Source organism: Terrapene carolina, unplaced genomic scaffold (genome assembly GCF_002925995.2).
Source record: "Terrapene carolina triunguis isolate 2854851 unplaced genomic scaffold, T_m_triunguis-2.0 Scaffold69, whole genome shotgun sequence".
Taxonomy (NCBI): domain Eukaryota; kingdom Metazoa; phylum Chordata; order Testudines; family Emydidae; genus Terrapene; species Terrapene triunguis.
Genome location: NW_020664420.1, coordinates 16,013,515 through 16,028,100, shown reverse-complemented (window position 1 = coordinate 16,028,100; position 14,586 = coordinate 16,013,515). Strand labels below are relative to the sequence as shown.

General features: G+C 46.5%; 1 protein-coding gene across 2 annotated transcripts in view; it reads left to right on the top strand.

Moving 5' to 3' along the window:
- The first annotated feature begins 14,100 nt into the window (after positions 1-14,100).
- GOLPH3 (golgi phosphoprotein 3) overlaps positions 14,101-14,586 on the top strand; it is a 48,958-nt gene continuing 48,472 nt past the window's right edge. Inside the window, exon 1 of one of the 2 annotated variants that reach the window (XM_026649037.2) lies at positions 14,101-14,501. In XM_026649037.2, the coding sequence (XP_026504822.1) occupies positions 14,319-14,501 (183 nt within the window). In that variant the 5' untranslated portion in view covers positions 14,101-14,318. Of the gene's footprint in view, positions 14,532-14,586 lie in introns of both variants that reach the window. The other variant, XM_026649036.2, reaches the window with a different exon arrangement.

Sequence of the window (14,586 nt, the reverse complement as noted above, 5' to 3'; positions counted from 1 at the left end):
CTGCGAAGCACGAGCACGCAAACTAGAAAAGTATGCTCCCTTAGCTGACACCCTGCGGCCAAAGGGCTACGAGGTTTACACTGACGCTCTGATCGTTGGGGCCCTGGGTGCCTGGGACCCCTGCAATGAACGTGTGCTGAGGACCTGTGGGGTGGGCTGTCGTTACGCGTGGCTCATGAGACGCCTAATGGTCTCGGACACTATTCGATGGTCTCGAGACATTTACACAAAGCACATCACCGGCCACCGCCAATACCGGGAGTGAGCCGGCGTGACTTCATGCACCCACAAGGGGGAAGAGACCTGTAAACCTCCCCTGTTGGACTTTATCCCCTGAGCCCCTGTTCAGTGGGACATGAAATGAGGGGAACAGCCTGGGTTCCCTGAAGAGTTTTCCAGACAGACAGCTGTCTGCGACAGGCGCGATCGGCTTCCTCTGCCACGGGCACAGGCCAAGGTTTGCCGGGGCCTGTGTGCAGCCAGAGACGAGCTGAGCAGCAGAAGGGCACTAGGTGATCCATCCCACTGTCCCCTCGGAGGCTGGTGGAGAAGCTGATCGGGCTGAGTCCTGCTGGCACGTATTGTGCATTGTGCTAGGCCAGGGATGAGAAGCGCCGTCCAGCTGCGGGGGGCAGCGTCCCAGTCTCTCCCCCGGTTCCCTGGAGAGGATGGTAGTAAACATCTGTAGCACTCTGCTCTCCTCTCACGCCCCCTACTGGTTGGTCTCGTCTTCATCCCGCCTCTTCCAGATCTGGATATAGGCCTCTGAGAGCGTTATCATCTGGGGCAGGATATCGGTCACCTGTAAGTCTTGCAGCTCATACCACTTGCCCGTGCCATGATGCAGCATGTGAATTCTGTAGGAGCCCTCGGTGGGTTTCCCATCATGCACCATGTTGGCGATGAGGTCGTAGGTGGTGTTCTTGTGCACGGCCTGCACTTCTCAGACAGGTACTCCCGGAGATCCACGTTCGTGATGGGGAAGTTGACGATGGTGGGGTTCTTCTCCACAAAGAAGTTGTTCTTGGTGAACCGCTTGATGCAGAAGATGAGGTAGGGAGGCAGCTTGGTCAGCTGGAAGCGCTTGAGGAAATTCTCCTTGTAGGTTTTATACTCCTTCTCAGTGATGCCGTTGCATCTGGCATGTGGTTCATGTTACAGAATAAAATTCTATTTTTGGGAACATAGTTCATCTTTATTAGTTCACAACATATGCTCGCTGGTGCTGAGCACATCTGACACCTACCAATTTCCTATTACTTCACTTTGTCACAGAACCCATAACGTTCTCAGACAATATTAATAGGTGCATTGGCAATGTTATATTTCTACACACACAGCACTCATTACAAGATTCGTACCGGGCAGCAAAAGAGCAAGGTCAAGCAAAGCACACTACAGCAACACACACTGCTCTGGCTCACTATTAAAATGGTCTTTCAAAGCTTCCCTGAGCTGTATAGGTCCACACTGAGCTCTTCTTGTAGCCCTTGTATCTGGCTGTTCAAATTCAGCAGACAGCCGCTGCATCTCCACCCCCAGTGGAAACTTTCCCCCCTTGGTTTCATAGATATTATGCAGGACATAGCAGGCAGCTATAACCATTGGGATTTTTTTCCACTGAGGTCCAACCTTGCAGGTAGCCAGCACCAGTGGCCCTTCAAACAACCAAAGACACATTCAACTGCCATTCTCACCTGCTGAGCCTGTAGTTGAAGTGCTACTTGGTGCTGTTGAGGTGGTGGGTGTACAGCTTCATGAGCCTGGGAACAAGGGCTGTAGGCTGGGTCTCCCAGGATCATTATTAGCATTTCAACATTCCCAATAGTAATCTGCCGATCAGGAAAGAAAGTTCCTGCTTGCATCTTTCTGAACAGCCCTGTGTTCTTAAAGATGGGCGCGTCATGTACCTTGCCTGATCAGCCCACACTGATGTGGTAAAGCATCCCAAGTGATCCACCAGCACTTGTGTTAGGATAGAAAATTAACCATTTCTGTTGATGTACTCTGTGGCAAGGTGCTAAAATAGGGATATGCATGACATTTATCATCCCTCTGCACTTTGGGAACCCCATTGCTGCAAACCCATCTCAGAGATGGTGATCAGCGAGGAGGGATGCATGGGTTTTCAGGGATTTTGAAAAGAGGCATGAAATATAATGGAATGTGGATGAAGCTATGGGATGGAGAACATTGCATTATGAGAAATTGAATCCCTGCTCCCAATCACCCCTGTGTGACTCATTTCAGCCCCCTGAGGCATTGCAAAAACTTCCCAAACCACCCTATGCTAGCTGGTGGTGAGTTGCACACTGGGATAGCAACCTACAGTGCACTGCACTCTACATCGATACAAGTGCACCTGCGGAGGACGCGCACCACTGACACAAGGAGTGTAGTTAGGGTTGCCAACTGTCTAATCACACAAACCCAAACACCCTTGCCCTGCCCCCTACCACACCCCTTCTCTGAGGCCCCACCCTGCTCACTCCATCTCCCCCTTCCTCCATCGCTTGCTCTCCCCAACTCTCACTCACTTTCACTGGGCTGGGGCCAAGGGGTATGGAGTGTGGGAGGGGGCTCAGGGCTGAACCTGGGGCAGGGGGTTGGGTGCAAGTTCTGAAAGGGAGTTTGGGTGCTGGAGGGGATTCAGGGTTGGGGAAGGGGGTGAGGGGTGTAGGCTCTGGGAGGGAGTTTGGGTGCAGGAGGAGCTCAGGGCTGGGGAAGGGATTGGAGTGTGGGAGAGGGGTGAGGGCTGCGAGCTCCAGCTGGATGGTGCTTACCTCGGGCGGCTCCCAGTCAGCGGCGCAATAGGGCCAAGGCAGGCTCTCTGCCTGCCCTGACCCCTTGCTGCTCCTAGAAGCAGCCAGTACATCTCTGCAGCCCCTGGGGGACGTAGGGGTCTCCACGCACTGCCCGCGCCCCAAGCGCCAACTCTGCAACTCCCATTGGCTGGGAACTGCAGCCAATGGGAGCTGTGGGGCGGAGCCTGCCTTAGCCCCACTGCCACACCGACCGGGAGCCGCCCGAGGTTCCACATGCTGCCCCCTCCGTGCGCCAATCCCAGAAGAGGCCAGCACATCTCTTCTGGCTAATGGGAGTTGCGGAGTCGGCGCTTGGGGTGCGGACAGCGTGCGGAGACCCCCTGTCCCCCCAGGGGCCACAGGGACGTGCTGGCCGCTTCTGGGAGCAGCAAGGGGCCAGGGCAGGCCAGGAGCCTGTCTTAGCCCCGCTGCACTGCCAGACTTTTAGTACCTAAAATCTTCCGGTTTGGCTTCAGTAGCCTCCGGGAGATAAAGCCTGATTCCGGGAGACTCCCAACGAAACCAGGAGGGTTGGCAACCCTAAGTGTAGTGTGCACATGCACAAGCGATTGTAATAACTGTGGTGGCTGCATGCCAACATAATTTAGGTCGACATAATTTTGTAGAGTAGACATGACCTGAGGAAGATTTGCAAACAAAGTTTCCATTCCTCTACAGAGGCATCCTGTGGTAGGATTGGTTCCCATATATTTCCTTATTTTATCTAGAGGGAACTTTCATTCCCACCTATTATTCTACTAGAATAATTAAAGTTCTGCTTATCCTCCCCCATTCTGTGATTCACTGCTTGCTACTTCCTATTAGTGATGAATGTGTGAATAAAGATGTACAACAGAGTAAGTAACGTCTTACCTGATGATTTTCTTTCTATTAGCAGCTTTTCTCCTCATTCAACCAACTCTGGTAGTCTGGTAAATTACCAGAATACAAACTGTCACATTACATTCAAGTCTCCCATTAGAGAAAAAAAATCAAAGTCAGGCTGGACAGTGGTAAGAGGGTCCCGGAAGGCCGATATGTTAGCTCTAGAATGTTAAAGGCCCTTTTCCCTACAAGCTGAGAAGGGGTTACCTCAGGTCAATTAGGGACACCTGAATCCAAGTAGGGGCTGCCTGAGATCTTTAAAAAAATCCTCCTGTGGGGAGAGAGAAGGACATGCGTGCGCACATGCAGGCGCTGCTGCCAGGCTAGTGACAGCAGGGAAATAAGCTTCTCCGGGGCGAGAGGCTGTGTTCCTTGCCATAGGGGAAACATCCAAACCTGAGTGTTTGCTCGGGGAAGGACTGACACCCCGGGGCAAACAACAGGACAACACCCTGCAAGGAGGCAGGGAAAGGTATTCCCCCTGTGTTTTTGAGTTTGTTAGACGATTTCCTTTTTGTTTGGTGGAGGATCAACACTTAGGCCAACCCCGAGGCCTCCCTGGAAAATATGACCAAAGGAGCACAGAAGGGGGAAAGCAAACACTGCCCAGAGTGGGGTTGATTTAACCGCAGGCCCGCCACCGCCAGAGGGGGACGTGCTAAGTCTGGCAAGACGTAGGAGGTGCCTTGCCAGAGTATAATTGTCTTAAAGTTAATTAATACATTATATCAAGTTGTTGTCTTAATGCTAATAATCAGTTGCTGACATGTTCTAGAGTTTTGGATTAACTCTTCTGGTGGCCTGAGCTGGAGGGTGGGACTTAGGCCTAGAGCCTCCAGCAACAACTCTGGACCTCCGAGTTTCATAAATAGGGGGCATTAACCTGTTAGTGATGAATAAGGAGGGAAGCTTGGTAATAACTTTCTCATTCAATCAGATAAAAGCCATCTTTTAATTAACTAGCTCCCTTCAAACTAAGGCTAAATTGTGTTTGATGTTCAAAGACTCTTTGATGTTCAGTATGTAGAGAAAGAGAAAGTGTTTAACTTCTGTTTGTCCAGGCCCCCCCAGGTAATTAAATTTATTTGAATTGAGATTGAAGTCTGCAGGCGAGTTTAATTCAGATTTGCCTTTCAAAAGGTTTCTGTGTAAATATCAGCTCTTTGTCATCAGTCACATTTACTACTGAAGCCAAGATTAGTTAAATGATAACCCAGTGGGCAGGTCTCATTGGTAGTGATTATTTGTAAACCAACTGGTGGTAACATAGTTTCAAGATATCGAAGCCAATGGTGTTGCAGAGGCATAACCAAAGGTAGTATTTGGCCCATAGAAAGGCAGTCAACATTTAGTCTGCTTTAAAACATTAACCAAAATGCCATAGAAAAATCTCCTGAGCTTTCTCCTGCTCCTCAGTATAGCCATCTAACAGGACAGAATTTGCTCACTGCCTAACTGGGCATTTTACTGCTGACTAATAAGGTTCAGGTTTCTGAACCTCCCTTTCACCTCTACCATGGCCAGTCTTTTCTTTGCAAGAACTGGAGTAGAGTTTGGATAAATCACTGTATTTGTTTCCCCACTAAACAATAGCTTTCAGACTGTCACACTTAACAGAGAGACAAGGTAGGTGAGGTAATATCTTTTACTGGACCAACTTCTGTTGGGAGAAGGTACAAACTTTTGAGCTACGCAGTGCTTTTCTGAGATATAGGTCACCTACTTGTTTCTCTCATATCCTGGGACGAACATGACTACAACAATACTGCAAACACACTTAACAGAGTAGCTTAAAGATAAAGAGGACTAGGGCACAAAAGAAGATATAGTCTATAATTGTAATATTTGACTGGAAGTACGAGAGTCTATTCTTCCATGATTTCAAGCCCAATTTTACAGACCAAAGAGGTTTAGAATAAGCATCTAGGATCAAATTCTGCTCAGAATCACAGCCTGTGAGTCAGGGAGGAATTTGACCCCTGAATTTTTATGTGCTTAATTCATTGATGTTCATAATACCCTTTGTGCTTCCAGGATGGAAGGTTCTATGAAAGTTCCAACTATTACCCACACCAAATTTACAAACCTTCTGAGGATCGTTGATCCATAATCAGGACTGTCCTAAGGACATGGGTAAATGAGCGATAATAAAAAATCTCCTGGCTTCCTTTTGAGGTATAAAACCATTAAGGCAGATAGGATACGAGTTCTTCAAGCCAATATTTAAAACAAGTATTTCAACATGATTAACTACTTTCTCAGGAATACAAAGAGGATGAAGATGAAATGTAGCTTTATTCCCTCTACGTTCCATCTTTATAGTTCACTTCCTTCAGAATAATGGATGAGCACCCCACACTTACCATGTTCTAAATATTGGTATTAATTTTATGATCCTCTCTGTTTAGTTGCAATAACGAGGACCATAAAAAAAGTAAGATAATTTGTTACATATGTGCTTCTGACTAAAGCAGAATACTGTACATAGACATTTTCTAATTGGACAAAATACTATTTTGATTTTTACTTGTAAGTTATAACTTTTTCTTTTTACTATCTAGTTTTACATATATTTTTAACGAGTTGACAATTATTTATGTATTTTAATGGAAACAATGAGGGATTTGCTGTATTTGGAACTGAAGCAGATCTTTTATTCATGTAATCTTTATGAATTTTATATTAAATATTTGATGGACTCCAAGGTGCCAATTACAGTAGAACCTCAGAGTTATGAACACCTCGGGAATGGAGGTTGTTCATAACTCTGAACAAAATGTTATGGTTGTTCTTTCAAAAGTTTACAACTGAACATTGACTTAATATAGCTTTGAAACTTTACTATGCAGAAGAAAAATGCTGCTTTTAACCATCTTAATTTAAATAAAAGAAGCACAGAAACAGTTTCCTTACCTTGTCAAATCTTTTTTTTTAACTTTCTCTTTTTTTTAGTAGTTTATGTTTAACACAGTACAGTACTATATTGTATTTGCCGCTTTTTTTTGTGTGTGTGTCTCTGCTGCTGCCTTATTGTGTACTTTTGGTTCTAAATGAGGTATGTGGTTGACCAGTCACTTCATAACTCTGCGGTTTGTAATTCTGGGGTTCTACTGTATAACCAGATTTGGTGGTAGCTTCCTGAATGTGAAACCTCCAGTTAATTTTTACAAAGGTCACTGTTCTGATTTCAGAAAAGAGTATAATGTTGTTGCTGTTGAGCCTGACTGTATTTTAACCACCAATCTGCAGATGAATGGCCAGACCTGTATCTCTTTTACAACCAAGGTCTTAACTGTTTTTTGTGTAATTATTATTTTTAATACTGTATTTATAATATTAAAATTTGTCTTCCTATAACAGGGTATTGTCACTCTTGATGTATGTAACATCCATACCTGTAAAATTATTTATCGAATGTTAAACCCTTATCAGAGGCTTTTTTGTCCCAAACTGGCCAATCCAGTCCTATGCACAAGCATCATATCTTAAAAATTTAGCTAATAGCCTTCAGGGAGAAGAGAGTCATTAAAAAAACAAACCAAAAAACCAAAGATTCCAGGAACTAGCAGTTCTACGAATTCAGCAGTGGGGAGGGAGAGAGGGAGAACTTGGAAACACTTGACATTCAGGGACCCTGTTTGAAATGGCTCACTTTAATAACGCTTATCTTTCTTATGGTTTCCTAAGATGCCTGTCACTGTTTGTATTTCAGCACTATACAAAAATTAAGGGCAGCTTTGAAGGTTTAATTCAAAGCCTACTGATATCCACTGGAAACTTTCCATTTACTTCAGTGGACTTTGGGTCAGACCTGAGCATGCCCCAATGATGACAATGTTGTCAGATCCGCCTTCATTCTCTCTGTATATGTTTGGGTGTTTACTTCACTTTTCTTCTTCTTGCCTTCTACTTTATTCTCTTCAGTCTCACCAATTGTGGGTTGGTTCTGTGAAGATGGTATTATTAGGGTTAGGCCTTATCAAAGAGGTGGGGTCTTGACTCTAGACCTCAACATGGTCAAGATATGGTTCCAAATGATTTACCTGGGCTAGATGTTCCATGGTTGGGGTCCTGCCTCTGAAAATAATCTGCCTTTGCACCTTAGTTTGGACCAATTCAATCAAAATGTGGACGAAGCCTCCAAGATTTTCTAGGCAATAGCACTGATTGCCACAAAAATAAAAAACCTCATTGATCTGTCCCAAGAGGGAAGCCCGAGACCTCATGTTGCTGTTAGAGAAAATCTGCTACCAACTTTACATCATGTTAAGTGATAACCCATATGTGACGGGTTGGGACACAGAGACCCCCTTGGGACTGCCACCTGATGTGCTGGGACTACCTCTGAGCCCGTTTACCCTGGCAGCTTGGGACTTCAGTACCCTGTCTTGTTGAGCCAGAGACACTTGCCTGCTGCAAACACAGACCCAGGTCTGAACCACGTCCCCCACAAGCTGCAGGCTTAATTGAAAACCGCTTAAGAAGTACTCCTGTCTCTAGCACCCAGATGCCCAGTTCCCAATGGGATCCAAACCCCAAATAAATCTGTTTTACTCTGTATAAAGCTTATACAGGGTAAACTCATAAATAGGTCGCCCTCTATAACAATGATAGAGAGATATGCACAGCTGTTTGCTCCCCCAGGTATTAATTACTTACTCTGTGTTAATTTATAAGTAAAAAGTGATTTTATTAAATATAAAAAGTAGGGTTTAAGTGGTTCCAAGTAATAACAGACAGAACAAAGTAAATTACCAAATAAAATAAAACAAAAATACACAAGTCTAAGCCTAATACAGTAGGAAACGAAATGCAGGTAAATCTCATCCTCAGAGATGTTCCAATAAGCTTCTTTCACAGACTAGACTCCTTCCTAGTCTGGGTCCAGCAATCACTCACACCCCCGTAGTTACTGTCCTTTGTTCCAGTTTCTTTCAGGCATCTCTTTGGGGTGGAGAGGCCATCTCTTGAGCCAGCTGAAGACAAAATGGAGGGGTTTCCAGGGCCTTTTTATATTCTCTCTCTTGTGGGTGGAAACCCCTTTGTTCTCCTGTGCAAAATCACAGTAACAAGATGGAGTCTGTAGCCACCTGGGCAAGTCACGTCTATGAATGATTCAGCTTTTTGCAAGCCAACGCCATTGTTTACATGTTAGTTTGAACGTTCCCAGGAAAGCTCAGATGTGGATTGGCGTCTCCCAAAGTCCATTGTCAGTTAAGTGTTTCTTGACTGGGCACTTACTGAGAATAGTCCTTTCTCAAGAAGCTGACCAAATGCTTCACTGAGGCTACTTAGAATCAAACAAATAGATAGCCAATATTAATAACTTCAAATATAAAAATGATACATGCATACAGATAGGATGAATATATTCTGTAGATTATAACCTTTGCAAAGATATGTTATATGGCATATCTAGCATAAAACATATTCCAGTTATGTCATATTTATACTCAGAAGCACATTTCTATAAAGCATTATGGGGTGCAACGTCACACTATGTACATTAAGAAATGACAAAACTAGGCTTTTCTGGACTGTCAGAGGGAGCCTATTGCTCCCTTCTACTGGGAAAGCTCTGTAGCCAGACCTGGAGAGTTCACTCCTGAGAACACTCAGCAAGAGAATCCCAGTTGACCGAAAGTCCTGTGATGGGATATAGGGTTTCTTAGGTAACCAGGTCCCAGACATTCAAGGCTTTAATAGATATTAAATTAGCATGTACATTATAGGGTAAACATGCCTATTGACTAAATATAAAACAACTAGACCATAAAAACAGGTGTAGCAGAAACTCAAAGAGAAAAAAGAAAAACAGCTACTGTAGCACCAGTGTAATATCTATAGTCAGCTGATGATTAGCTCTGGTCTCCTGCTACTCTCACTACCACTATTTGCTCTCTCTCCTTATACTCCCTCTGCTCCTTCTCCTACTCACCACTCCATGTCTTTTATCATTCTGATCCTTATGATTGGAATGGACTCCCTTTTCCTGTGCACCAAGTAAGCTCCTTCTTCTACTTCAAATCAGACCTCAAGATACTTTCTACCTTCAACTTACTTTTCATCACTAACCTCAGCTCTGCCACAGTTTGTTCTGTCTCTTGAGTCTAATAATGATAAAAATCCCCTTTTCCTTTTGTTGTCCACCGATAATAAATTGTTTTGTTTTAATATCCATGAAATATAGCTTGTAAGTCTTTTTATTTAAGGCTTGGGAACACAAAAAGTTGTACAGTTTAACTGAATCAGTGTACAATTTAAACTGTTGCAATTTTGTATGTAAACGAAACCTTATCTATAATTACCATACCTATACATAGTGCGGCAAGAGTATATCCACCAGGGGTGGGCAAACTATGGCTCGCAGGCCAGATCCGGCCCCTCAGGGCTTTGGATCTGGCCCGCGCAATTGCTCCCCGTGGCGCCGCAGGCCCCGCGCCGCTCCAGGAAGCGGCCGGTACCACATCTCTGCAGCTCCTAGGGAGGGGGGCAGAGGGCTCCACGCGCTGCTCTTGCCAGTGGGTACCTTCCCCAAAGCTCCCATTGGCCAGGAACGGGGAACCATGGCCAAACAAAATAAAGGGGTTGGAATAGGGGCAGGGAGGGGCAGAGTTGGGGCGGGGACTTTGGGAAAGGGGTTGGAATAGGGGCGGGGGTGGGAAGAGGTGGGGTAGGGGCGGGGCTGCATGGAAGGGGTGGAGTGGGGGCAGGGCCAGGGGTGCGGGAGGGTCGAGCACCCAGGGGAAAGCAGGGAAGTCGGCGCCTATGCCCATGCAGCCACGGTCCCGGCTGTCTGCTGCAGGCGCCGCCCGCTCACGGCTCCCATTGGCTGGGGGAGAGGGACAGAGATATCATCACTAGGGCAGAATCAGCCATGGAGGCAGCGTCACTAGTCACTGGGCAGAGTCAGCTGGGGTGGCATGAGACCAAGGGAGCAAGGGAAAAGGGTGGGAAACGGGCTGGAAGGTGGCATGAACACCATCTTCAGTCCCATTATTGGCCCGCTGGGAGGATTTGAGGACTGGTACTGGCTCTAAGGTAAATTGAATTTGAGACCCCTGCTTTATACACTCCTGCTAGGGTCACCTGCTTCTTTTGTTCTGCCTCTTGGTAATTTTCCATTACTTCCCAACCCTCACAACCTTCAGACAAGAGGAGGAAGTGTCCTCTCCCAGAGCAAACTTATTGTCCCAAGGTGTTTTACTTTGGATAGTGTTGTAGCTGTGTTGGTCCCACGATGTGAGAGAGAAGATAGGTGGCCTGGCAGAGACATGATAAACCCAGCTAATTCATGGGGACCAATATACACACAAGCTTTCCATGACCTAGTAATTTCATAAAATCAGCCAAAACGCCTAAGTGGTACAGACAGATTTGTCACATGAAGAATCACTGAATTGTAATGACTTTGTCAGAAGAAAGAACAGGAGTACTTGTGGCACCTTAGAGACTAACCAATTTATTTGAGCATAAGCTTTCGTGGGCTACAGCCCACTTCATCGGATGCATAAAATGGAACATATAGTGAGGAGATATATATACATACAGAGAACAGACCTTTCTGGCTCAGTCCCCTAGTTATATAGACTGGAGATGGCTGGCAGACTGTTTCCAGCTTGAGAAATCCTGTCCTTTTTGCTATCAATCATTATCCTTCAAGACTGAACCCTTTAGACTGCTTCGTTCAACATTATCTTTGTTTTTCTATCACCATCAGTGTGATATGTCCTGGAATTCCAAGTTCCAGCATATGCTGCTATCTTGAGTTTAGACCTTCATGAGCCCCAGTCTCAGTAAACTGAATGTCACAGTTATAAAACACATGAGTTAGTGTATACTTTGCAGGTAGATAAAGTATCAGGGGGTAGCTGTGTTAGTCTGAATCTGTAAAAAGCAACAGAGGGTCCTGTGGCACCTTTAAGACTAACAGAAGTATTGGGAGCATAAGCTTTCGTGGGTAAGAACCTCACTTCTTCAGATGCAAGAGGTTCTTACCCACGAAAGCTTATGCTCCCAATACTTCTGTTAGTCTTAAGGGTGCTACAGGACCCTCTGTTGCTTTTTACAGGTAGATAAAGACACTTGACTTTCAACTTTGAGTGTCACAATTAAAGTGACCACACGCTCTTTACTTGACATTCCATCCCACTATACTCAAATTCTTGACTTGTCAATCACAAATATTTTGGTGACATCACCAAGGGTAAATCCTGCCTCCATTGTGAAGTAAGGGACTGGAATTTCAGCATCAGGATCTGCTAGCATGGGGATTCTCAACATTTTTTGAATCCTAACCAACCTTTGCATTTTTATTTTTTATTTGGAGGCCAGAGCCCCCCATCCCTCTTACTCACATTTGGCCCAGCCACCTCACTGTCATAACGGAGGGGTGGCTGGACCAAATTTGAATGGCACTGTGACCTTGTGTGCTAGGGCGTAACACCACTCACTCAGATTTGGCTTGGCACTTGCCCCTACCCCTCCCTTTATTATAATTACTGAACTATTAGACAGCTCACTGTGCCCCTTAGAAAGTGTGATGAGCCCTTCTCCTTGTTTGACAATCTCTGTGCTAGAACAATACAGAGGAAGATTCTGAAATACATATATCCCCACCCACCTTTTTTTGTGTGGAAAGCTGCACCAAAGTGCTAGCGATAATACTTTAGCATAGAGGACTGGATATATGTTTCTTTATGCTTTTAAGAAATTATAGAATCATTCATGTTAGAGATTAGATTAACTCATTCCCCTGTAAATGTAGGATATAATCCCTTGACACAGGATACATATGAGATTAAACTGAGAATAAACTTGTTTTTAGAAAATTATAATTTGAATGAACTGGTCCTTAGGCTGGAAACTATGATGCATATGAGTATTCTTATTCCCATGAATAGTCCTGCTGAAGTCAACGGTACTACTGATATGATTAAATTTAAGCACAAGTGCTACTGTTTGTGGCATCTAGTTCACAATTCAAGACCTGCCAAGTCTCACTCTTTTGTGAAGACAAAGACTCTCATCAAGGATGAATTTTAAGGGCATTTCTCATTTTCTCTCCCTGAATTGAAGAATTTTGCTGTGGGTTTTCAAAGAGATACTTCAGAAATCCTTCAATTTGTTTTTAAAATTCCCGTTCACAGTGCCCTAGTCTGAGATACCACGCCGGATATATGCTGGGCTCCTCACCTATCAAATAATGAATTACTGTCCCTGCCCTGAAGAATATACAGCAGGGCTTGGCAACCTTTCAGAAGTGGTGTGCCGAGTCTTCATTTATTCACTCTGAGTTAAGGTTTTGCGTGCCAGTAATACATTTTAACGTTTTTAGAAGGTCTCTTTTTATAAGTCTATAATATATAACTAAACTATTGTTGTATGTAAAGTAAATAAGGTTTTTAAAATGTTTAAGAAGCTTCATTTATAATTAAATTAAAATGCAGAGCCCCCCGGACTGGTGGCCAGGACCCGGGCAGTGTGAGTGCCACTGAAAATCAGTTTGCGTGCTGCCTTTGGCACGCGTGCCATAGGTTGCCTACCCCTGATATACAGTCTAGATTTAGCAAGTGATCCTCAGAATGTCTGGATTTCCTGGGGAGAGCTGGATTGCACCATAACATTATATTTATTATTTTAATAGAGTGGCTGAATATTGGTTTGGTTTTAGATTCACAGACAACATGATTTACTAGTTCCCAGCACAAACTGTTCCTATCTTCCCTCTGCACTAGCCCAACACCTGCCAACGTTCACTCGCATTAACAATAATAATCAGAGATAATTCAAAATTGAAGCCAGTTATCCTCAGCAGCATGCAGACTTTATTCATCTGGATAAAAGGAATCCCAGATCCAAACCACTTCCAGTTCTGGTTTAGTAAAACCAAACCCTCAAGCTAAATTTGTTTAGCAAATTAAAACCCACCCCTTTGCTCAATAATTTCCCAGATAGGAATCCTCGCCCCCCAAGCACCCCCTTCCTCCTCTGTGAAGGGGATCCCTGCAACCCCGAGGGCCCCCTTTTCCCTCTGTGAGGGGACCCCCAAACTCCAAGTGCCCTCTTTTCTCTCCCTGAGAGGACCCCCCACGCCGCAACTGCCCCCTTCTCCTCTCCTCCCTGTAGGGGATCCCTGCCCCCCAACCGGCCCCCCATTTCTCTCCCTGGGGGATCCCCCAACCACCCCCCTTCTCTCCCTGTGGGGAGCCGCACCCCAACCACCCCCTTCTCCTCTCCCGGTGGGGGATCCCCGCCCCCTCTCCCTGGGGGGACCCGCCCCCCCCCCCCTCCCGGGGGGGGGGAATCCCCGCGCCCCCAGCCGCCTCGCAGGGTCCCTCCCCCCGGCCGCGGTTCTTTCCGGTGCCCTCCCCCTGCCCGGACTGCCACATCCTCCGCTGACATCAGCCAGCGCCGCCATATTGGAGGAGAAGCCGCGTCCCGTCCGCTGCCTCCTCGGCTGCTCCTGCCGTAGGGGGAGCCGGCCCCTCTGCCCCCGCGGCCGAGCCCTCCCCCATGCGTCCCCCCGGCCGGCCGCAGCCCCGGCGCGGCTAGCGAGAGCCCGTGTCCCCGGCGCGGCCCCCTCCCGCGCGCTCGGGCTTTCTCCCCCCCGCGCCGCCGGCCGGAGCCATGACTTCCCTGACCCAGCGCAGCTCGGGCCTGGTGCAGCGCCGCACCGAGGCCTCCCGCAGCGCCGCCGCCGACAAGGAGCGGGTGGCCGGGGGCGGCCCGGAGGAGGAGGGCCGCCGGGACGAGCAGGGCGACGACGAGAAGGGCGACTCCAAGGAAACCCGGCTCACCCTGATGGAGGAGGTGCTGCTGCTGGGCCTCAAGGACCGAGAGGTGCGGGGGAGGCGGCGGGGGTCTGGTGAGGGCGTGGGGAAGGGACATCGGGGGG